This window comes from Thalassophryne amazonica, chromosome 1 (genome assembly GCF_902500255.1).
Source record: "Thalassophryne amazonica chromosome 1, fThaAma1.1, whole genome shotgun sequence".
Taxonomy (NCBI): domain Eukaryota; kingdom Metazoa; phylum Chordata; class Actinopteri; order Batrachoidiformes; family Batrachoididae; genus Thalassophryne; species Thalassophryne amazonica.
Genome location: NC_047103.1, coordinates 101020671 through 101043746, shown reverse-complemented (window position 1 = coordinate 101043746; position 23076 = coordinate 101020671). Strand labels below are relative to the sequence as shown.

The window sequence follows — 23076 nt, the reverse complement described above, 5'->3', positions numbered from 1 at the left end:
CAGAAAGTTCGACCACATTACACCCATTTTGGCGTCTCTTCACTGGCTTGCTGTCCCAGTGAGATCAGATTTTAAGGTTCTGCTACGAACCTATAAAATTATTCATGGACTGGCACCTCCCTACCTAGCTGACCTAATTAAACCTTATGTACCGGCCTGGGCTTTACGTTCTCAGGGTGCAGGACTACTTTGTGTCCCTAGGGTGAATAAGAAGTCTGCGCGTCACAGAGCTTTCTCTTATCGTGCCCCTGTTCTGTGGAATGGTCTCCCTGCGTCAGTAAAACAATCAGATTCTGTGGAGACTTTCAAGTCCAGACTTAAGACGCACTTATTTACCCTTTCATATGGCTAGCATACTGGTACAGTTTTGCTTTACGCTTTTTACTCTTTTAATTCATGTTATTAGTAATTGGAACGGGCCGCGGCCTCAACTTCACCTAAATTCTGGGTCTTTTAGTGAAGCTTAGGGCTAGTGGCCGGCGATCACCTTAGTATTTCTTCTGTTTTTCTTGTTGATTAATGCTGGCAAATTATACAGTTTTTTTTGTCTTTCTGATGCCTGATTCTGTTTTTTCTCTGTTTAAGGTGCAGCTCCATCCAGAAATGGGAGTTGTTTTTGTGTTGGCGACCCTCTTGTCCTGTGCACCAACAGCAATTCTTGTATATTCGTCTGTGAATTGTTCTGTGAATTATTTCTGTAATTTATGTTTGTAGCATGGCCCAAGCAGAGGGTCACCCCTTTGAGTCTGGTCTGCTTGAGGTTTCTTCTTCAGTGGTTTTCCTTACCACTGTTGCTCTGGGGGTTAGTAAGGTTAGACCTTACCTGTGTGAAGCGCCTTGAGGCAACTCTGTTGTGATTTGGCGCTATATAAAGGAAAATAAATTGAAAATTGAAATTGGCTCAACAAGAAAAAGTGATGTAAGACTTCACATCAATTTTTTTTAAAAAGTTATTTCAACTTAACCAAAGTTATTTCAACTTAACTAGAGATGTCTCGTAGCACTAACTCAGTTGAAAGTTGAAATAACTAAGTTGACATAACTTAAAAAATCCATGCAAATTGTTACATCAGTTTTTTTCTCATTGAGACAGCAGTTCCTTTTTATGATTGTGTTTGCTTTACAAAACAGAAGTAGATGGGAGGACAGATAAAAACCCTGATGATGATCGTGTGTATGCGCATTATAACGCCTCAGCGCACGAGCGAAGTTATTCCTTAGAACGACAATATACACAACATGCATCCAGCAGCATACACATTGCTGTCATAGACAATTGTCTGTAAAGTTTTTTTGGCACATTATAACTTTCTAAAGAGCATAATTTGCAATGAAAGCCACTTCATTTGTGCGGCTCTTTCGCGCCATGTTTGTTTTTTTGAAGACAACAGTAAGCTCCTCCTACCCCTCCAAACGGAGTGTGCATCCAGATTCCCTCCAAACGGAGTGTTTTGTAGCCTTCCACCTTCCCCTCCACTTTGCTCCAAAAAGAGAATTGAGACACCCCTCTGTCTCTCGTGCCCGCACAAAACAGAGGGTAAGGGGTAAGGGGAAGGGCTGAGGGGGAGAATTGAGATTCAGCCTTACTGTTGTGCTGCCTTGGTGTTTGTTCCCTCTCTGTTCTCTCTCTTTGTTCTTCCCAGGTGCTGTGCAATGGAACTGATTAACTGCACTTGTCACTAATCAATCTGCCTGCACTTAAACCCCAGTTCCTCCACTCCACACTCGCAGTGACCGCACCTCAGTATCCCTCATATTTTGACTTTTGACTATTTAATGATTTCCATCATGTTGCATCCTAATCTGTTCTGCGCTTCCTCCACTGTGGCCACCTGGCCACACTGAGCATTCCATTCTGGTTCGGCCTGTGTCTCCATGCTCTGGTGCCTCCACAAACCATCCTCAAACACCATTTATCCTTGTTAATAAAACTGTTATAGTGTTTTCACCACAGCGCCCTGCATTTGAGTCCTGCTCATTTTCCGGCAAAACCATCATGCATTCACCGGAAGCCCACCTGGTTCACAAGGCCCTCAGCTTGCAAGGCACACTTTTAGGACACCAGCAGCAGCAAATCTAGACCCTCACAGGTCAACAACAGATCTTGTCTGCACAGGTAAAACAGCTCTGCTCTCAACTGTCAGCACTTACTAACCAGTTAGCTCAGAACACCACTGCATCACCTCCATCACTGCCACAACCTACACAAATAGCACTGTCTCCGGTAGTCCACAAAACTGTCATCTGCAACACTGAACCATACTCCAGATCTGTAGATACGTGATATTACAATGCTCCTTTGTGTTTTCTCAAAGCCCATCCGCTTACTCCACTGATCAGAACAAAATCGCTTACCTTATCACTCTGCTCTGGGGGAAGCCTGGGATATGGCCCTCTGAGGCCAGTATTCCCCCATTCTTGAGTCATGTTCCACTTTCATCCAGGAGTTTAGGATGGTCTCCAAAATGCTGTTTTCACTCTGAAAGGTGAACCGCAGTGTCACAGACTATTCAATTGAGTTCCTGGTCTTAGCCACAGAGGCAGGCTGGAACACTGCGGCACTGTGATGCACTTTGTTCATGGGTTGGCCGAAAATCTTAAGGATGACCTGGCGGTCAGAGTTGAACTCGAAAACACTTGACCAGTTAATTACTCTTGCCATTAAAATCAACAACCGGTTGAGGGAAAGATGTTGGGAGAAGGGCCAGAAGGCAGAACGCTCATCTCTCCCTCAGATCCCTTTGCGACTAGGTCCCGTTCCTTCTTCCTCTCACTCCACCGGCAATGCACTTCCCTCAACGACTGCGCTAGATTGACACCTGAAGAAAGACAACGCAAAATAGCAGCAGGGGAGTGCATTGATTGTAGTGACTGGGGTGACATCCGTGATTGTTCGGACAAAACCCAACATTCGCCAATAGATTCCAGGCTATTGGTGAGCCATAGTAAAATTGCTGTCAGTAACTCCTCGCAGACTCAAATCCCAGTGACTATTTCAAGAACCATTCCATCCCATGACAGGCTTTAATTGTCTCCGGTGCCAAAAAAAAATTTCTTGATCAAAACATTATCTCCCAGGGCAACATTCCAGTGGTGGAACTACATAGCCCCATAATGGTTAATGCCCTTGATGACACTCAGTTGCGTGCCATAACCCAGCAAACGGTTGATGATCAGGTGTTTATGTTCAAGGGAGGAGCTCATCAGGAAACCCACATGCTGAGGTAATTGGTTGCAAAGGAACTCTGCACTGTCTTGGCCCTTGTTGCCCACTCCTGACCTAGTCCTTCAGTGACTTTTAGAAAACTGCCACTACGTCAAGGCTGAAAAATGTGCCTTCCACCAAGAATCAGTCTCATTTCTTGGGTTTATCTTTCACAGAAACCAAATTAAACCAGATCCTGCCAAGGTTAGTGTAGTCACAGAGTGGCCCACACCCATCAATGTTAAACAGCTCCAGCAATTCCTAAGTTTTCAAACTTTTACTACCATTTTATCAGCAACTTCAGTCAGATCACTGCCCCACTCACCAAACTCACCTCTCCTGAAACATCATTGTTCTGGTCTTCCGAGGCTGAACACGCTTTTCAAATGCTTAAACATCACTTTTCCTTTACACCCATTCTCGTCCAGCCAGACCCTAACAACAAGTTCATCATGGAGGTTGATGCCTCTGACAATGTGATCGGGGCCATCCTGTCCCAGTGGGCTGAGGTCGACCAATATCTCCGCTCATGCATATTCTTTTCTCGGCAACCTGCTGAGTACAATTATGATGTGGGTAACCAGGAACTTTTGGCGGTCAAAGAGGCATTGGAGGAATGGAGACACTGGCTCGAAGGTACTGCCATTCCTTTCATAGTCTGGACTGATCACATAAACGTAGCTTATATCCAGTCAGCCAAAAGACTTAATTTCAGACAGGCCAGGTGGTCCCTATTCTTTGGACATTTCAAATTCACCATCACACAACACCCTGAATCAACAAACACTAAAACGGACACTCTATCATGACAGTTGTCCACCCCGGACAAACCCTCGACTCCCGATCTGATCCTGCCAGCAAGCTTGGTCGTGGGGCTCCTGAGATGGGACATCAAGAGGGTCATCCAAGAGGCACAACAGCACTACCCAGACCCTGGAGCAGGGCCTCCCGGTCGACTCTTTGTGCCACCCTCGGCCTGTTCAGTGGTTCTAAAGTTCGCACACTCATCCAAGATCTCTTGTCATCCCGGATTCCACCGCATGCTGGATCTTGTCAAGAGACACTTCTGGTGGACCACTGCCTAAACCCTCCCACGAACGTCCAGCCAGAGGTTGTGCTGAACAAAAAGGACACCAAAGAAGGCCAGGTAAACAGTTTTAAGGTAAATTATGAAGGTAAAACAAAAAGTAGTCAAAAACGGCCAAAAACAGCCAAGAATCCAGAGGGTTAACCGAACCTATCACTAATCAACTGTACCTGTCACTAATCAACCTGTCTACATTTAAATCAAATCAAATCAAATCAATTTTATTTATATAGCGCCTAATCACAACAAACAGTTGCCCCAAGGCGCTTTATATTGTAAGGCAAGGCCATACAATAATTACGTAAAAACCCCAACGGTCAAAATGACCCCCTGTGAGCAAGCACTTGGCGACAGTGGGAAGGAAAAACTCCCCTTTTAACAGGAAGAAACCTCCAGCAGAACCAGGCTCAGGGAGGGGCAGTCCTCTGCTGGGACTGGTTGGGGCTGAGGGAGAGAACCAGGAAAAAGACATGCTGTGGAGGGGAGCAGAGATCAATCACTAATGATTAAATGCAGAGTGGTGCATACAGAGCAAAAAGAGAAAGAAACACTCAGTGCATCATGGGAACCCCCCAGCAGTCTAAGTCTATAGCAGCATAACTAAGGGATGGTTCAGGGTCACCTGATCCAGCCCTAACTATAAGCTTTAGCAAAAAGGAAAGTTTGAAGCCTAATCTTAAAAGTAGAGAGGGTTTCTGTCTCCCTGATCTGAATTGGGAGCTGGTTCCACAGGAGAGGAGCCTGAAAGCTGAAGGCTCTGCCTCCCATTCTACTCTTACAAACCCTAGGAACTACAAGTAAGCCTGCAGTCTGAGAGCAAAGTGCTCTATTGGGGTGATATGGTACTATGATTATTCAAAACCTTATAAGTAAGAAGAAGAATTTTAAATTCTATTCTAGAATTAACAGGAAGCCAATGAAGAGAGGCCAATATGGGTGAGATATGCTCTCTCCTTCTAGTCCCTGTCAGTACTCTAGCTGCAGCATTTTGAATTAACTGAAGGCTTTTCAGGGAACTTTTAGGACAACCTGATAATAATGAATTACAATAGTCCAGCCTAGACGAAATAAATGCATGAATTAGTTTTTCAGCATCACTCTGAGACAAGACCTTTCTAATTTTAGAGATATTGCGTAAATGCAAAAAAGCAGTCCTACATATTTGTTTAATATGCGCATTGAATGACATATCCTGATCAAAAATGACTCCAAGATTTCTCACAGTATTACTAGACATCAGGGTAATGCCATCCAGAGTAAGGATCTGGTTAGACACCATGTTTCTAAGATTTGTGGGGCCAAGTACAATAACTTCAGTTTTATCTGAGTTTAAAAGCAGGAAATTAGAGGTCATCCATGTCTTTATGTCTGTAAGACAATCCTGCAGTTTAGCTAATTGGTGTGTGTCCTCTGGCTTCATGGATAGATCAAGCTGGGTATCATCTGCGTAACAATGAAAATTTAAGCAATGCCGTCTAATAATACTGCCTAAGGGAAGCATGTATAAAGTGAATAAAATTGGTCCTAGCACAGAACCTTGTGGAACTCCATAAAAGAAGATTCCCCATTTACATGAACAAACTGTAATCTATTAGATAAATATGATTCAAACCACCGCAGCGCAGTGCCTTTAATACCTACGGCATGCTCTAATCTCTGTAATAAAATTTTATGGTCAACAGTATCAAAAGCAGCACTGAGGTCTAACAGAACAAGCACAGAGATGAGTCCACTATCTGAGGCCATAAGAAGATCATTTGTAACCTTCACTAATGCTGTTTCTGTACTATGATGAATTCTAAAACCTGACTGAAACTCTTCAAATAGACCATTCCTCTGCAGATGATCAGTTAGCTGTTTTACAACTACCCTTTCAAGAATTTTTGAGAGAAAAGGAAGGTTGGAGATTGGCCTATAATTAGCTAAGATAGCTGGGTCAAGTGATGGCTTTTTAAGTAATGGTTTAATTACTGCCACCTTAAAAGCCTGTGGTACATAGCCAACTAATAAAGATAGATTGATCATATTTAAGATCGAAGCATTAAATAATGGTAGGGCTTCCTTGAGCAGCCTGGTAGGAATGGGGTCTAATAGACATGTTGATGGTTTGGAGGAAGTAACTAATGAAAATAACTCAGACAGAACAATCGGAGAGAAAGAGTCTAACCAAATACCGGCATCACTGAAAGCAGCCAAAGATAACGATACGTCTTTGGGATGGTTATGAGTAATTTTTTCTCTAATAGTTAAAATTTTATTAGCAAAGAAAGTCATGAAGTCATTACTAGTTAAAGTTAAAGGAATACTCGGCTCAATGGAGCTCTGACTCTTTGTCAGCCTGGCTACAGTGCTGAAAAGAAACCTGGGGTTGTTCTTATTTTCTTCAATTAATGATGAGTAGTAAGCTGTCCTAGCTTTACGGAGGGCTTTTTTATAGAGCAACAGACTCTTTTTCCAGGCTAAGTGAAGATCTTCTAAATTAGTGAGACGCCATTTCCTCTCCAACTTACGGGTTATCTGCTTTAAGCTGCGAGTTTGTGAGTTATACCACGGAGTCAGGCACTTCTGATTTAAAGCTCTCTTTTTCAGAGGAGCTACAGCATCCAAAGTTGTCTTCAATGAGGATGTAAAACTATTGACGAGATACTCTATCTCACTTACAGAGTTTAGGTAGCTACTCTGCACTGTGTTGGTATATGGCATTAGAGAACATAAAGAAGGAATCATATCCTTAAACCTAGTTACAGCGCTTTCTGAAAGACTTCTAGTGTAATGAAACTTATTCCCCACTGCTGGGTAGTCCATCAGAGTAAATGTAAATGTTATTAAGAAATGATCAGACAGAAGGGAGTTTTCAGGGAATACTGTTAAGTCTTCAATTTCCATACCATAAGTCAGAACAAGATCTAAGATATGATTAAAGTGGTGGGTGGGCTCATTTACATTTTGAACAAAGCCAATTGAGTCTAATAACAGATTAAATGCAGTGTTGAGGCTGTCATTCTCAGCATCTGTGTGGATGTTAAAATCGCCCACTATAATTATCTTATCTGAGCTAATCACTAAGTCAGACAAAAGGTCTGAAAATTCGCAGAGAAACTCACAGTAACGACCAAGTGGACGATAGATAATAACAAATAAAACTGGTTTTTGGGACTTCCAATTTGGATGGACAAGACTAAGAGTCAAGCTTTCAAATGAATTAAAGCTCTGTCTGGGTTTTTGATTAATTAATAAGCTGGAATGGAAGATTGCTGCTAATCCTCCGCCTCGGCCCCTGCTACGAGCGTTCTGGCAGTTAGTGTGACTCGGGGGTGTTGACTCATTTAAACTAACATATTCATCCTGCTGTAACCACGTTTCTGTAAGGCAGAATAAATCAATATGTTGATCCATTATTATATCATTTACTAACAGGGACTGGACACCCTGGATAGTCATGGTTTGGAGGATTTAAGAAAATTGGCCAGATTTCTAGAAATGAGAGCTGCTCCATCCAAAGTGGGATGGATGCCGTCTCTCCTAACAACACCAGGTTTTCCCCAGAAGCTTTGCCAATTATCTATGAAGCCCACCTCATTTTTTAAACTCTGGTTCCTCCACTCCACACTCCCCAGAAACTCAGTTTTGCTGTGCAGTAACCTGGCCTCAGTACCCCTCGTATTTTGCCTTTTGACTATAGAATGATTTCCATCGTGTTGCATCCTGACCTGTTATGTGCTTCCTCTTCCCAGCTTTCCAGTTCTCCATCAGCGCCGTTGTGGCCACCTGGTCCTGGTTCCACACTGAGCATTCCAATCTGCTTCAGCCTGTGTCTCTGTGCTGTGGTGCCTCCACATGTTGTCCATTCGGCTGCTCCCGGTTTTGTTCAGGGTCGCCACAGCAAATATAGCCAGATCCGCATTGGTAATTGGCACAAGTTTTATACCGGATGCCCTTCCTGACACAACTCCAGTTTCACCTGGAGAAACACACACAGCCGCTGGTGTTCCAAAGAGGTCTCCCATCCAAGTACTAACCAGATCCTGCCCTGCTTAGCTTCTCAGATCTGACGGGATCAGGCTGACCATCCTCAAATTCCATTTAGCCTTGTTAGTAAAGCTGTTATCGTGTTTTCACCACAGCTTCACACATTTGAGCCCTGCTCATTTCTGGTAAAACCGTAACACTTTCAGGTTTAAGATATTATTAAAATGCTTCATTCATGATGTATTACATCCAGATGATAATGTTCTGTGGGCAGATATAAAAATTAAGTGGTCCTGGATCCAATAAGATAATTATTAAAGGGATCATACTGTGTCAAATCAGTTTTTATCTGTCTTTCGCATTTTCATGTGTTTGATACTTAACGTTCAACATCTCCAAATTCCCCAAATTCTATGAATACTTTCACAGCTATTTTCCTGATTTCAGCAGAATTTATGAGTGACACAGCTTGTTTAACACCTCTCTGTGAACCTGATCTTATCAGATCAGATCTTTCCTGTTAAAAGGGAGTTTTTCCTTCCCACTGTAGCCAAGTGCTTGCTCACAGGGGGTCGTTTTGACCGTTGGGGTTTTACATAATTATTGTATGGCCTTGCCTTACAATATAAAGCGCCTTGGGGCAACTGTTTGTTGTGATTTGGCGCTATATAAAAAAATTGAATTGATTGATCAGATCTCTGAAGCTGAACTGTGTAGGTTCTGGTTAGTACTTGGATGGGAAACCTCTTCGGAAGACCGGGGCTGTGTCTGTTTCTCCAATTAAACTGGAGTTACATCAGGAAGGGCATCTGGTATAAAACTTCACAATGCTGATCTATGCTGCATCCACTGTGGTGACCCTGAACAATCGAGAGCAGCCAAAAGTCAAACAACAACAGTTTGTTTAACACCTCTGTGATGAATGAATCAGAAATACCCCCCTGAGCCTCCATTTTTAATTCAGATGATTAAAAGCACCCCCCCCACACACAAACAAATGCAGACTTTCAGTGGCCCAGGGTAACAGATGTATTCCAAAATCACAAAAAATAAAACAATATGCAGCGTGTGTGAATTAGTCCAACACATGTTGAACTTATACACAGAAGATCCAGCATCTCCTAAATGAAAGCGCTGATTCAGTCATTGACAGAAACACTGAAACATCAGCATTAACAGGTTCAACCTATAATTGGTATTGGCTTTCAAGCTGCTCTGGTTCAATACAAAGAATGAGCATTTATATATATATATATATATATATATATATATATATATATATATATATATATATATATATATATATATATATATATATATATATATATATATATATATATATATATAATGTTATTATTATTATTTTACACAGTTAAAACAGACAGATCCATTAAAGGAACACTTACAGGTATAGAGCCCTTTTTGATTGTTACGCTGGGTGTGGTTGCCCTGAGAGCTCCCGTGACACCATGGTAGTATCTGAAGCACACCTGGGTCTCAGCTTTGACAACACAGAGAAGAGATAAGAAAGACATAAGAATATTAATACTCCATCAAACTTAGAACGGATGAGCACGAGCCAAGGTGAATCAGGCAGAATGAAAAAAAAAAAAAAACAGAATTTGTGCCACATCAAGGAGGGAATAATAATTGTGGAGGACAGCCATCTCCCCACCCCGACTGATTCACACACGTGCTGTGCACATGAGACTCTGAACGCAGTACAAATAATAAGTGCATGAAATACAGCAACAGTACCTGGACAGCTGCCAGATTGCAGTAAGAACAATAAAAATGCACTTAGAAGCCGTACAATTGCAGTCTGATTGTGGTTCAGCAGAATATAATCCAGCAGGACTCGAGGCGCACTCAGGGTGCGTTCAGGCACATTCGGGACATTTAGCCACCGTTTGATGTGGCGGAAACATGACTAACATCCCACCGAACATGATCAGAATGTCACGAAGGCTGTTTTCATGGCGTCCAATTGTTTGCAGTCAGACTGCCGCCAGACGGCATTTCGACTGTCGTTCGATAGCAGTACTACCTCAACTGCGCCATGACTCTTTTGAACATGTGCAAAACATTTGAAATATCTGCATGACTGTGCCCGACTGTTTAGACGGTTCTAAAAATGTTGTCCAATGTTTTCAAATGCACCTCGATACTCCCCGAATGTGGGTCGAATTTTCATTCGGCCTCGAGTGTGATAAGGGTATAACAACTAGAATTATATATATATATATATATATATATATATATATATATATATATATATATATATATATATATATATATATATATATATATATATATATATATATATATGTCAGCCTATTGGTCAGAATACATAATGTAAAAGATTTAATGAAAAAAGAAAAAAAACGTCTACCTGGCTATACCCGCCCGCTGTGCGTAAACAAATGATGTCATAGCACGCACAGCCCAAAAACTGTCCGCAAAAGGGGAAAAAAAACTGTCCGCAGAGGAAAAGATGAAAAAACGAGAAGTGTGTTTTTCTCCCAATATTGATATTCCGGATGATTTTCTCATGGATAGTACGACAATGAACAGCAGCTAAAGCAGCCAGCTTGATGAAGACGCACTGCCAACTTTTTATGTACGCGTTACGTGTTGTGTATCTCAGTAAAAAGTGATAATAATGCAAATAACATGCTGTTGTCGTGTGGTATGCATTTTCTGAGTCCCTCCGTTCACGCCCAGTCACTATCTGTCATTTTGGGTGGCTGGGGGTGAACGTCGGGCCTCTGAAAATGCATAGCACCCTCCAAAACCATGTTATTGTATTATTATTATCACTTACTGAGGAATTGCTGGGCCGGTAGCATAGATTTACATTTACGCTACCTGTCTATACCTGCCCGCAGTAACGGGCGGGTATCCCCATACCCACCCGCTGTGCATAAAGTGATGACATCATATCATGCGCAACCCAAGAACTGTCCGCAGACGATAACATAAAAGGGCGAGAAGTGTGTGTTGGTCCCAATATGGATATTCCTGATGATTTTATCATGGATAGTCTGACAATGAACAGCAGCCAAAGCAGCCAGCTTGATGAGGATGCCCTGGTGAATTTGGAGAGCAGCGCGGTACCAGGCAACACGACAAAAGTTAAAGTGAGCCAACTTTTTATGTATATGTTTTCTGGGTGTCATGCCTTTTGAAATGACATTAAATATTGTTAATGTGTTGTGTATGTCTCATCTAACTCGGGCAAATATCGGTCATTTTGGGTGACTGGGCATGGACGTTGGGCCTCTGAAAATGCATACCGCCCTCCAAATGCATGTTATTGTATTATTATTGTGGGAAAACAGAAGCAAGTTAAACTAATGAAAATATCTTAAGCCTCCAATACAACTCACTGCATGTGCTGTTAAGATTAAAAAGATTAAAGATTAAAGATTAAAAAGATGCCAGAACTGTGTGTGAGACAGGCGGATCACGTGCGTGTCTTCAGTGCCATAGAAGGTCGCAGACTGCCCGTGGAGACCTACACTGCATTTAGAGAGTTAAGTTTAGCTGGACCTTTCACACCGCAGGCTTTGGAAGCGGCAGAGGTGTCACAAATCGGTCTACAAAAGCAATATTTTCGATGAGACGCGTCTGTTGTGTGGGCCGCCAGAAGAGGAGGTACTGCTGGCCCACCACCAGAGGGCGCCCTGCCTGAAGTGCGGGCTTCAGGCACGAGAGGGCGCTGCCGCCACGGACACAGCCGGGAGTGACAGCTGTCACTCATTATTTCCTGACAGCTGTCACTCATTCTTCATCATCTCACTCCATAAAACCCAGACGTCATCTCCACCTCATCGCCGAGATATCGTACTTCTATGGAGGTAACTTTCTCTGCCTGTATTGATTGATTCCAAGAGCTATTGTGTTGCAGCTGTCTAACCAGAGGACCGGCGTGGGTCGCGACTGTTTCGTCCTACTTCCCGTCAGATAAGTGGTTACACAGACGCTGCACGAGTGTGTATTAGAGGTGGAGGTGGCATTCCCACCGTTGTTGTTACTGGGTGTACACACACCCACACTTGACTGTCTTTGCTCTTCGCCAGCAGTACCAGATCCGACAGTCGGGGACGGTGATCACCTGGGAATTCGGGACTTGGCGGCTCCAGTATTCACCAGGTTCGGTGGCGGCGGAAATCGTGTGGTTCCGGCTCTTCTCAGGACAGACGTCTTCTATCCTCGAGCCTGCCCACATGTCACCTTTGTGGATTGACTGTTATCAGATTCTGAGATTGTCTGTATATTCGTTGTGCACCTTCACAACATTAAATTGTTACTTTTTTGGCTCATCTATTGACCGTTCATTTGCGCCCCCTGTTGTGGGTCCGTGTCACTACACTTTCACAACAGGATATCTCGGCCAGCGTCATGGATCCCGAGGGGCGTCACCCATCTGTTGGACAGCCAATGGAAGAGCAGGGTGCACAGGCGTCTGCAGGAGGCGTGCTCGGTGAGTTGCAGCAAATCCTCACCGCCTTTACCGCTCGGCTGGATTTGATGTCCGAGCAAAACGTCATCCTTAATCGCAGGATGGAGGCTCTCACCGCACAGGTGGAAACGCGCGATCAGAGCGCTGCTGCGGCTCCTCCTCCTGCCGACCCGGTGCCGGATATTAACATTCCACTGGTCGTTCAACGAACCCCCCTACCATCCCCTGAAGCATACATAAGTCCCCCAGAGCCGTACGGTGGTTGTGTGGAGACGTGCGCGGACTTTCTGATGCAGTGTTCGCTCGTCTTTGCACAACGACCCGTGATGTACGCGTCTGATGCCAGCAAGGTACGACAGAGTCACACTAACTGTCAGAATGCTCGTAGCACGGGCCGGGGCGGAGGATTAGCAGCAATCTTCCATTCCAGCTTATTAATTAATCAAAAACCCAGACAGAGCTTTAATTCATTTGAAAGCTTGACTCTTAGTCTTGTCCATCCAAATTGAAGTCCCAAAAACCAGTTTTATTTGTTATTATCTATCGTCCACCTGGTCGTTACTGTGAGTTTCTCTGTGAATTTTCAGACCTTTTGTCTGACTTAGTGCTTAGCTCAGATAAGATAATTATAGTGGGTGATTTTAACATCCACACAGATGCTGAGAATGACAGCCTTAACACTGCATTTAATCTATTATTAGACTCTATTGGCTTTGCTCAAAAAGTAAATGAGTCCACCCACCACTTTAATCATATCTTAGATCTTGTTCTGACTTATGGTATGGAAATAGAAGACTTAACAGTATTCCCTGAAAACTCCCTTCTGTCTGATCATTTCTTAATAACATTTACATTTACTCTGATGGACTACCCAGCAGTGGGGAATAAGTTTCATTACACTAGAAGTCTTTCAGAAAGCACTGTAACTAGGTTTAAGGATATGATTCCTTCTTTATGTTCTCTAATGCCATATACCAACACAGTGCAGAGTAGCTACCTAAACTCTGTAAGTGAGATAGAGTATCTCGTCAATAGTTTTACATCCTCATTGAAGACAACTTTGGATGCTGTAGCTCCTCTAAAAAAGAGAGCTTTAAATCAGAAGTGCCTGACTCCGTGGTATAACTCACAAACTCGTAGCTTAAAGCAGATAACCCGTAAGTTGGAGAGGAAATGGCGTCTCACTAATTTAGAAGATCTTCACTTAGCCTGGAAAAAGAGTCTGTTGCTCTATAAAAAAGCCCTCCGTAAAGCTAGGACATCTTTCTACTCATCACTAATTGAAGAAAATAAGAACAACCCCAGGTTTCTTTTCAGCACTGTAGCCAGGCTGACAAAGAGTCAGAGCTCTATTGAGCTGAGTATTCCATTAACTTTAACTAGTAATGACTTCATGACTTTCTTTGCTAACAAAATTTTAACTATTAGAGAAAAAATTACTCATAACCATCCCAAAGACGTATCGTTATCTTTGGCTGCTTTCAGTGATGCCGGTATTTGGTTAGACTCTTTCTCTCCGATTGTTCTGTCTGAGTTATTTTCATTAGTTACTTCATCCAAACCATCAACATGTTTATTAGACCCCATTCCTACCAGGCTGCTCAAGGAAGCCCTACCATTATTTAATGCTTCGATCTTAAATATGATCAATCTATCTTTGTTAGTTGGCTATGTACCACAGGCTTTTAAGGTGGCAGTAATTAAACCATTACTTAAAAAGCCATCACTTGACCCAGCTATCTTAGCTAATTATAGGCCAATCTCCAACCTTCCTTTTCTCTCAAAAATTCTTGAAAGGGTAGTTGTAAAACAGCTAACTGATCATCTGCAGAGGAATGGTCTATTTGAAGAGTTTCAGTCAGGTTTTAGAATTCATCATAGTACAGAAACAGCATTAGTGAAGGTTACAAATGATCTTCTTATGGCCTCAGACAGTGGACTCATCTCTGTGCTTGTTCTGTTAGACCTCAGTGCTGCTTTTGATACTGTTGACCATAAAATTTTATTACAGAGATTAGAGCATGCCATAGGTATTAAAGGCACTGCGCTGCGGTGGTTTGAATCATATTTATCTAATAGATTACAATTTGTTCATGTAAATGGGGAATCTTCTTCACAGACTAAGGTTAATTATGGAGTTCCACAAGGTTCTGTGCTAGGACCAATTTTATTCACTTTATACATGCTTCCCTTAGGCAATATTATTAGACGGCATTGCTTAAATTTTCATTGTTACGCAGATGATACCCAGCTTGATCTATCCATGAAGCCAGAGGACACACACCAATTAGCTAAACTGCAGGATTGTCTTACAGACATAAAGACATGGATGACCTCTAATTTCCTGCTTTTAAACTCAGATAAAACTGAAGTTATTGTACTTGGCCCCACAAATCTTAGAAACATGGTGTCTAACCAGATCCTTACTCTGGATGGCATTACCCTGATGTCTAGTAATACTGTGAGAAATCTTGGAGTCATTTTTGATCAGGATATGTCATTCAATGCGCATATTAAACAAATATGTAGGACTGCTTTTTGCATTTGCGCAATATCTCTAAAATTAGAAAGGTCTTGTCTCAGAGTGATGCTGAAAAACTAATTCATGCATTTATTTCCTCTAGGCTGGACTATTGTAATTCATTATTATCAGGTTGTCCTAAAAGTTCCCTGAAAAGCCTTCAGTTAATTCAAAATGCTGCAGCTAGAGTACTGATAGGGACTAGAAGGAGAGAGCATATCTCACCCATATTGGCCTCTCTTCATTGGCTTCCTGTTAATTCTAGAATAGAATTTAAAATTCTTCTTCTTACTTATAAGGTTTTGAATAATCAGGTCCCATCTTATCTTAGGGACCTCATAGTACCATATCACCCCAGTAGAGTGCTTCGCTCTCAGACTGCAGGCTTACTTGTAGTTCCTAGGGTTTGTAAGAGTAGAATGGGAGGCAGAGCCTTCAGCTTTCAGGCTCCTCTCCTGTGGAACCAGCTCCCAATTCAGATCAGGGAGACAGACACCCTCTCTACTTTTAAGATTAGGCTTAAAACTTTACTTTTTGCTAAAGCTTATAGTTAGGGCTGGATCAGGTGACCCTGAACCATCCCTTAGTTATGCTGCTATAGACTTAGACTGCTGGGGGGTTCCCATGATGCACTGAGTGTTTCTTTCTCTTTTTGCTCTGTATGCACCACTCTGCATTTAATCATTAGTGATTGATCTCTGCTCCCCTCCACAGCATGTCTTTTTCCTGGTTCTCTCCCTCAGCCCCAACCAGTCCCAGCAGAAGACTGCCCCTCCCTGAGCCTGGTTCTGCTGGAGGTTTCTTCCTGTTAAAAGGGAGTTTTTCCTTCCCACTGTCGCCAAGTGCTTGCTCACAGGGGGTTGTTTTGACCGTTGGGGTTTTTACGTAATTATTGTATGGCCTTGCCTTACAATATAAAGCGCCTTGGGGCAACTGTTTGTTGTGATTTGGCGCTATATAAATAAAATTGATTGATTGATTGATAGTCTGACTTCTGTCTGACCCTCGTTCTTCTCTACAAGGGTCAGACAGAAGTCAGACTACCAGAGCAAGAATTTTAGCTGAGGAAGCTTCTGCGATTTGAAGCGAAACGTCCTGGCCTCAAGCAACCCAGTCCAGTCCAGGATTCAAGCTTCTCTACTATGGAGACCACATGGACAACTGATAGCCTTCACAGAAACATTCAAAATTTCTGATTACTGTAAAAAGTTTATAACACTTGTAATTAAAATAGTAAAATAAAAGTTTCTTTAGAAACCTTTCTTCATCTGTAAATTAAAACCATAGCATACTGTTATTTCATATTAAATGATTTCTTGTTTAACATAAGGAACCTTGGATATTTATTTTTAGACAAAAAAAAAAAGCATGGAAATGTTTACATTTTTTAAGTCTGGTAGATTATTCATATCTCATTTCAACCAGAAAAACGGACACTGTAAATAAATACAAATGTTTATAATAATGCAACAGGAGATAATTTAACAATGACTGCAATGTGATTGTTAATGCAACATAATCCTCATTGATTATGTGATTGGTCTGAATATTGAAATCAGGACAGAGCAATTTCTAAAATATGAATTTGAATATTCTAGTGATTGTGAATGTTTTAACATTATGCACAATCAGGGCAGGGCTTCTTCTACCTGTGCAAATGTAAACTTTGGACTTCATGGACATGTTTAATGATCCATTCATTTAATGTTAAAATATAAAATGAAACAGCTTTTTAAAAATAATAAAATAGTTGCTTTTTTTAGAAGCAGGTGTTGGTTTGCTGGACTCTCAAGACATGAAAGTCTCTTCTGCAGTTTTGACCTCTGGTGGAGTTTTCAAAGACACCTTTGTCCCATTTTGAAGAGTAGAGATATTTTCTTCCGACTGGACTTCAGGTTTTGGTGTTCAGCTCATCACTTGAAGTTTTTGAAGTGCGTCTGCACAGCAAATATTCCTGATTGTGGGACAAATACTCCCCACCCCCCACCCAAAAAAAAAAAAGATTTAAAATTGCGTTTTTTTATGGTCTCAGAATGAACAAAAATGATGCAGCGTTATTTGGAAGGAAAAAAATAATTATTTACATTCACTCATTTTGACTGTGATTCTGCAGCTAAAAGGCTAAGCTAACGTTAGCTGAACATTAAAGTTTCAAAAGTGCACGTCACAATTTATTTTTAAATTATTCTCACCTCAGACAAATTTGCGGAAGTAAGCTCCGTTGCTTAAACTGGCCATTTTTATATATCCAGAGGTGAGGAATTTTGAACCAAGTGGGTCTGCTTCACCCCGGCTGCCTGCCTCGTTCTGCCCAGGGATGAAGCTAGAACTCCGGCTACTCTGTGTGGGTCGGCCCACTGTCGCGGTTTGATCGATATCTCACCACGTCATTAGACCTCCCTCGGCTCGGTGTCACTCTGAAAAGTAGCTGAAAAAAGCTTCTACCAGCAGGGTGATGGGAGAATCATTGTACCGCTGTTTTTTTAAAGCTTTTTGGTGTTTTAGTGGACACAAATCCAACATGGCGATCGCTCAGCTTTCTCTGGAAAAAAATCAGAGTGAAAATCCCCCTTGCTGCATCTGAAGTGCCGTCACGACGCGCTGGGGGAGTTGACGCATTGGTAGGCGTTGACACGTTGGGTTAACGGCCCTGGTGTGAAAGGCCCATAAGATTACAAAAAGTGAAGGGTCTGGGTAGACACCATGTATCGTAGAGAATATTACATTTAAAAAAAATGAAGTTATTTTTCTCTGTTTTCTTTTTCCTCACCATGATTATCAGGAATTGGACTTTGTGTGGTATGTGTTTGGTTTACTTTTGTTATCTGTCTGTATTTTGCTCTACCTTTCTGCTTGGGTTTTCTCTGTCCTGCTTGCTCTTGTCTCTCTCTCTCTCTCTTGGTTCATCATGGTGGGTGTTTCCCTCTGTCTGGCCACACCCTGGTTCTGGAAGTTTCCTCACACCTTTCTTGATTTGCTGCTCATCACCTGGGTGCTTTATAAGCCTCACCATTTGCCTTTATTCATTGCCTGATTGATGTGCCTTGTGCCTCTTTCTAGCTCTGTTCTTCGTGTTTATTGCCTTGCCTTGACTGCCTCATCGTGTTTTTTGACAACCTGTCTGTGTACCTGGACCACGCCTTTGCCAGATGATTGTGTTACTGTTGCTCTTTTTGGACTGCCTTTCTGTGTACCAACCCTTGCATTCATACAACCCAGTCTCACAGCAAGTTGTGATTCAGCAACACAAAATATACATAAATCTATTGGTTCATGATATTGTGACGAAAACCACCTAATTTTCGTCATGGCAGCACAAATTTATTCCGTGATGGCTGCACGAAATTATAAGTGAAGCGGGGGGGTTGGGGGTGGTTATGGTTAGGGTGGGGGTAAAGAGTAGGATTGATTAGGTTGTGGTTAAGGTTAGGGTCAGGGGTAGGATTAGGGTTAGTAATAGTGAGTCACAAAAATGTGACTAATTTCGTGACGGGAGCACGAAAAAAACGTGAGACAGGGCTGCATTTATACCAAGTAAATGCCTTAATTCTACAGAGCTGTTTCCATGCGACTTGCAATTGTGTCAAGCCTGCTCTGCCAGTAGAACCTGATAATGATGGTGTAAATGTTTAATGCTGTCTTAATTTATATCATAACCCTGAGAGTATTTTTCCTTTATTCCTTAATTTTTCTCACTCTAACCCTAACCCTAACCTTAACCTGCTATCGTTATTATTATCACCAATTTGGTTTGATGCTACATCTATTCTGTAGGAATATTGTCCAACTGTAAGTGCTAAGAATCTTAACTTGTGATCCAATAGGTGCCCATACACATGCAGCAATAACGGTATAGGTGGGAACCCTATGCTATTTTGTTCTGCCCTTGTGAGTTATTGCAAGAGTTTGAGTTAATGTAGACGTGTTATACTGTATGCTTAGGAGTAAGAGGAGAGTTTCTAGGGCAGTCTCAGGTTCAAAAAAGACCAGCCCAGGAGTCCAGGATGGTAAAGGGGTTTATGATTTATGGTTTGACTCAAACATGTGCTGAGGTACTCAGATATAGCCAACATGTAGGACCAGCTCATCTCAATATGCTGCATTATGATTCTGGATAATGTAAGTAATCAACAAGGAATAATTTCATTTGTTAGCTGGAATGTCATAGGGTTGAACAATTTGGTTAAATGGACCAAAATATTTAGTTATTTGAAATCTTTAAAACCTGATATAATATTGCTGCAAGAGAGGCATTTAAATCTTAATTCTCAAAAAAGACTAAGCTGTAAGTGGATGGGACAAATACATCATTCATGCTTTAACTATAAAGACAGGGGAACAGCAATTTTAATTCAGAAGGGAATTCCATTTGAACACTTTGAAGTAATATCAGATGGTAATGGCAGATATATTGTTGTAGTGGGTAAGCTCTTTAATACACCATTAATACTGTCTAACATTTATGGACCAAATTGGGACAATGCATCATTTTTCTTCATTTTTTTCAACTCTCTCAGATCTTAATTCATATAAACTAGTATTAGATGGAGACTTCAATTGTGTCCTTATTCCCAACTAGACAGATCAAGTGCAAGGTCAAACAGCACTCTCTTGTCAGCTTCAGTGGCTATTAATTCCCTCCTTTACTCTGATGGTTTATCAGACCCCTGGCAGATAGAGAATGCAACTTTGAAGCAGGTCTCCTTCTTCTCCCCTGTTCAAAATAGTTATTCCAGCTACTTCCCTTAATTTCCAGCAGCAAATATCACAGTATAGTGCTATCAGGTCATTGTCCAGTGCAGATTGTAGCGAATCTGACTTCGATTGACACCAAATAACATACATTAATGTTTTCTCAACCAAAACCTGAGGTTTGAACTGAAGAAAAAGCTGTTTCACTCCTGATTTGGAAATTTCTGGTCCCAATTGGAGAAGTCTATGAAACCTTCCTTTCCAGATGTGCTGTCCCGGGGCCTCTAATTTAAAGCTCTTCAAAGGGGTCCTTGAAACTTGTGTATTTGTGAAGTTTCGGTCAGTGGAAATTATATGATATTATAATTGTGTGAAGCTGCCACACCATCCACAGAGGGTTTCTTCCAAGATAAGGCGACCGTAAGCTCAGTGAAGAAAAGGATCTTTTTTGTTTAAATCCAAAATAACATTTTTCTGTCTATATATAAAAATTATAAAGTTTTCTTGTTATTTAGTAAAACAAAATGCTTTGCGTATATTCCCTTTTAATCTGACATGTTCTTTTTAACTGCTGTTGTGTTAAATGTGATTTTTCTGAATTATCAATATTTTGATGGTGAAATATTGTTTAACCAATGGTTTGTTTATGTGTTTAAGTAACTTTAATAATGTTACATTCAAAAGTACTTTCAAGCAAAGTGTATGACAACATAATTAATGTTTTTTAAAAACAGATGACTTATATATCTGCCTTTCTACACATGAAGTGTTCTGAAGATGAATTACACACAGAGTGGGTGGAGTTAATGATGTAAGTTCCCTTTAAAAGTTCAGAACAGAGCCTCTGCTCTCTTCTTTTGTGCCTCCCTCCACGACCTTGCTTCACGTAGCTAAATGCTACCACATGGTTCTTTGTTCATTCTGTGTTTGATGACAATTTACCAGCTTGATAACTATTTTTAAGGCTCGTCAAGCTGTCCAATCTTATAAGATAACTTCCTGGCGGAACTTTTCAGAATAAGAGTGAATTTATAGAAAAGTGACTTTCCTTTTTTTGTAACGTTAGCACGTCAATCTCAAAACTTTAACTTTTTCTAAATTCACAAAGACTTGGACAAAGAATTTGGTTCCACAAATTTTTTAAGCTACCAGAAACCCTTGTCAACAAAAGCCTTGACCTCTTGGGTCAAGCCAGCTGCGATGAATCTGCTGGGAAAGGAATAACCGGGCTGGCGGCTAACCCAGCTGAAACTGCTCCTGGTGTCACCGGGGAAAACCTGTGGTTCACCCCAGAACCGGGCGAGCTCAGGCCAAACCAGGCCCATCAAGGACAGACACCGATCGGATCGCTCCACATCTTCAACGGCTCAGCTAAGTGACCCGTTAAAGGTTTCAGCAGAGGGTTTTGTTGTCAATGGGTGCAAAGTGGCTTTAAAAATATTCATATATTTGTTTGATAATTTTCTTAACAATAATTGGCTTTGAAATTAATTATTAAATTCAAATCAGATTTATTTGTTTCAATGTCTCATGAGTAACAAATGTGTTCACAATAAACATATTTACCAGTTCATATACTCAAAATGCCAGTAAACTGTTCATTTTTCTTGTATATTTGGAAATAAAATGTAAATATGCCTGCGGTGTTCAGGTGCCTGTGTTCAGGTGGAAACAGTGTTGGTCAAATCATATTGTAGAATTTACAACTTTCATATTTGAGACTGATTAATGATTTGAGACTGATTAATAATGTTTAAATTAAAGTACCTATGCTTTTCATGGGTGGTGCTTAACTATCATTTTAACTAAATTTATTCCAATTAATTATTAAATCTTAAAACTGTTAATTATTTTGGTGACCCATTGAAAGAGGTCCAGTCCAATTTACTTCAGTTTAGGATCTTAACCCTCTGGGGCGATGCCATCATATACGATGGCTGGGACCAAGCTTTACTAAATTATAAATAACTTTTTAATGATATGAGATAGAAACTTACTTCTTTTTTTTTTTTTTTTTTTGGCTGAAAAGTTAACTCCGCGGATTTTCGATCCACCATCGGCCATCTTTATACTCCCCACAGAAGCTGTGTCACGACGTTTGCAATGTGAGTGTCCAATCGGAATTGGTTCACCGTCACATGGTTTTCCAAAATCCAATCATAGGGCAGATTCACCTCACGTGATAAACCAAAGATCATTTTCAGGAGTGATATCTTACTAGTTGGCCCGTTTGAATAGCCCCCTAACTCCTCCAATGCGCCCTGCGCCATTACGCACAGCAAAAGTGAAAGCAGACAGAGAGCCTCGCATGACAATCTCACGTGCTCAAACAAAGAGTGTGTAACTATCAGGATTGCTCCACTAGTTTGCATTTGAATGTTACTGGATTACTCTGTGGCTCTCTCCCTCTGGTGTAAAGCACTGTTTATCATAACAATGGGGTGAGGGAGAGGGGCCGCTCCTCAGACTGGAGCATAAACACATAGACCATTTTGTATATATTGATCAAAATGTGCATTTGTGTTTATTGTTTGAACTTTTTTGTTGTACAGTCTTTCACACAAGACCTCAAATTACCTTTATAAAGTGTCAAAACAGTTGTTTATTATAGTTTGCTGTGTGTTTTGAATAAATGTGTGTGGAAAATTATTTTCCGCTTTACTTTTATCTTTGTTATTACTGATTGTAAACCTTTATTACACTTATAAAACACAACAACAGCATATATATTATAAAAGAACAGGTTGTCCTGAAAAAAGAGACATAAAACTTGATTGTGGGATGCAGGGATAGCTGTTAACAGCAATAATAAAACATTTATGCCAGGCAAGTGAACTGTCCAAAAAATGACCTCAGACCCCAGAGGGTTAATAATTATACTTGCTACAGCTTGTTGCTACAATGTGAGACAGAATAATACCCCACCGCCTGTCAAACGTTTGATGGGTGACATCGCAGCCAATCAGAATCAACTACGTCACTAAGCCCCGCCCCTAACCCCTCCCCCAATCCCGCCCCTATGACGTGTCACAGCCAATCAGAATCGACTATGTCACTAAGCCCCGCCCCTAACCCCTCCCTAATCCCGCCCCATGATGTCACAGCCAATCAGCGCGAGCCTGGCTCCGGAGTCCCAC

General features: G+C 41.4%; 1 protein-coding gene across 1 annotated transcript in view; it reads right to left on the bottom strand.

Moving 5' to 3' along the window:
* Nucleotides 1-23076, bottom strand: part of LOC117512783 (E3 ubiquitin-protein ligase HECW1) — a 521859-nt gene that overhangs the window by 427476 nt on the left and 71307 nt on the right. The window contains exon 4 of the mRNA XM_034173001.1: nt 9668-9762. Within this exon, the coding sequence (XP_034028892.1) occupies nt 9668-9762 (95 nt within the window). The remainder of the gene's footprint in view (nt 1-9667; nt 9763-23076) is intronic.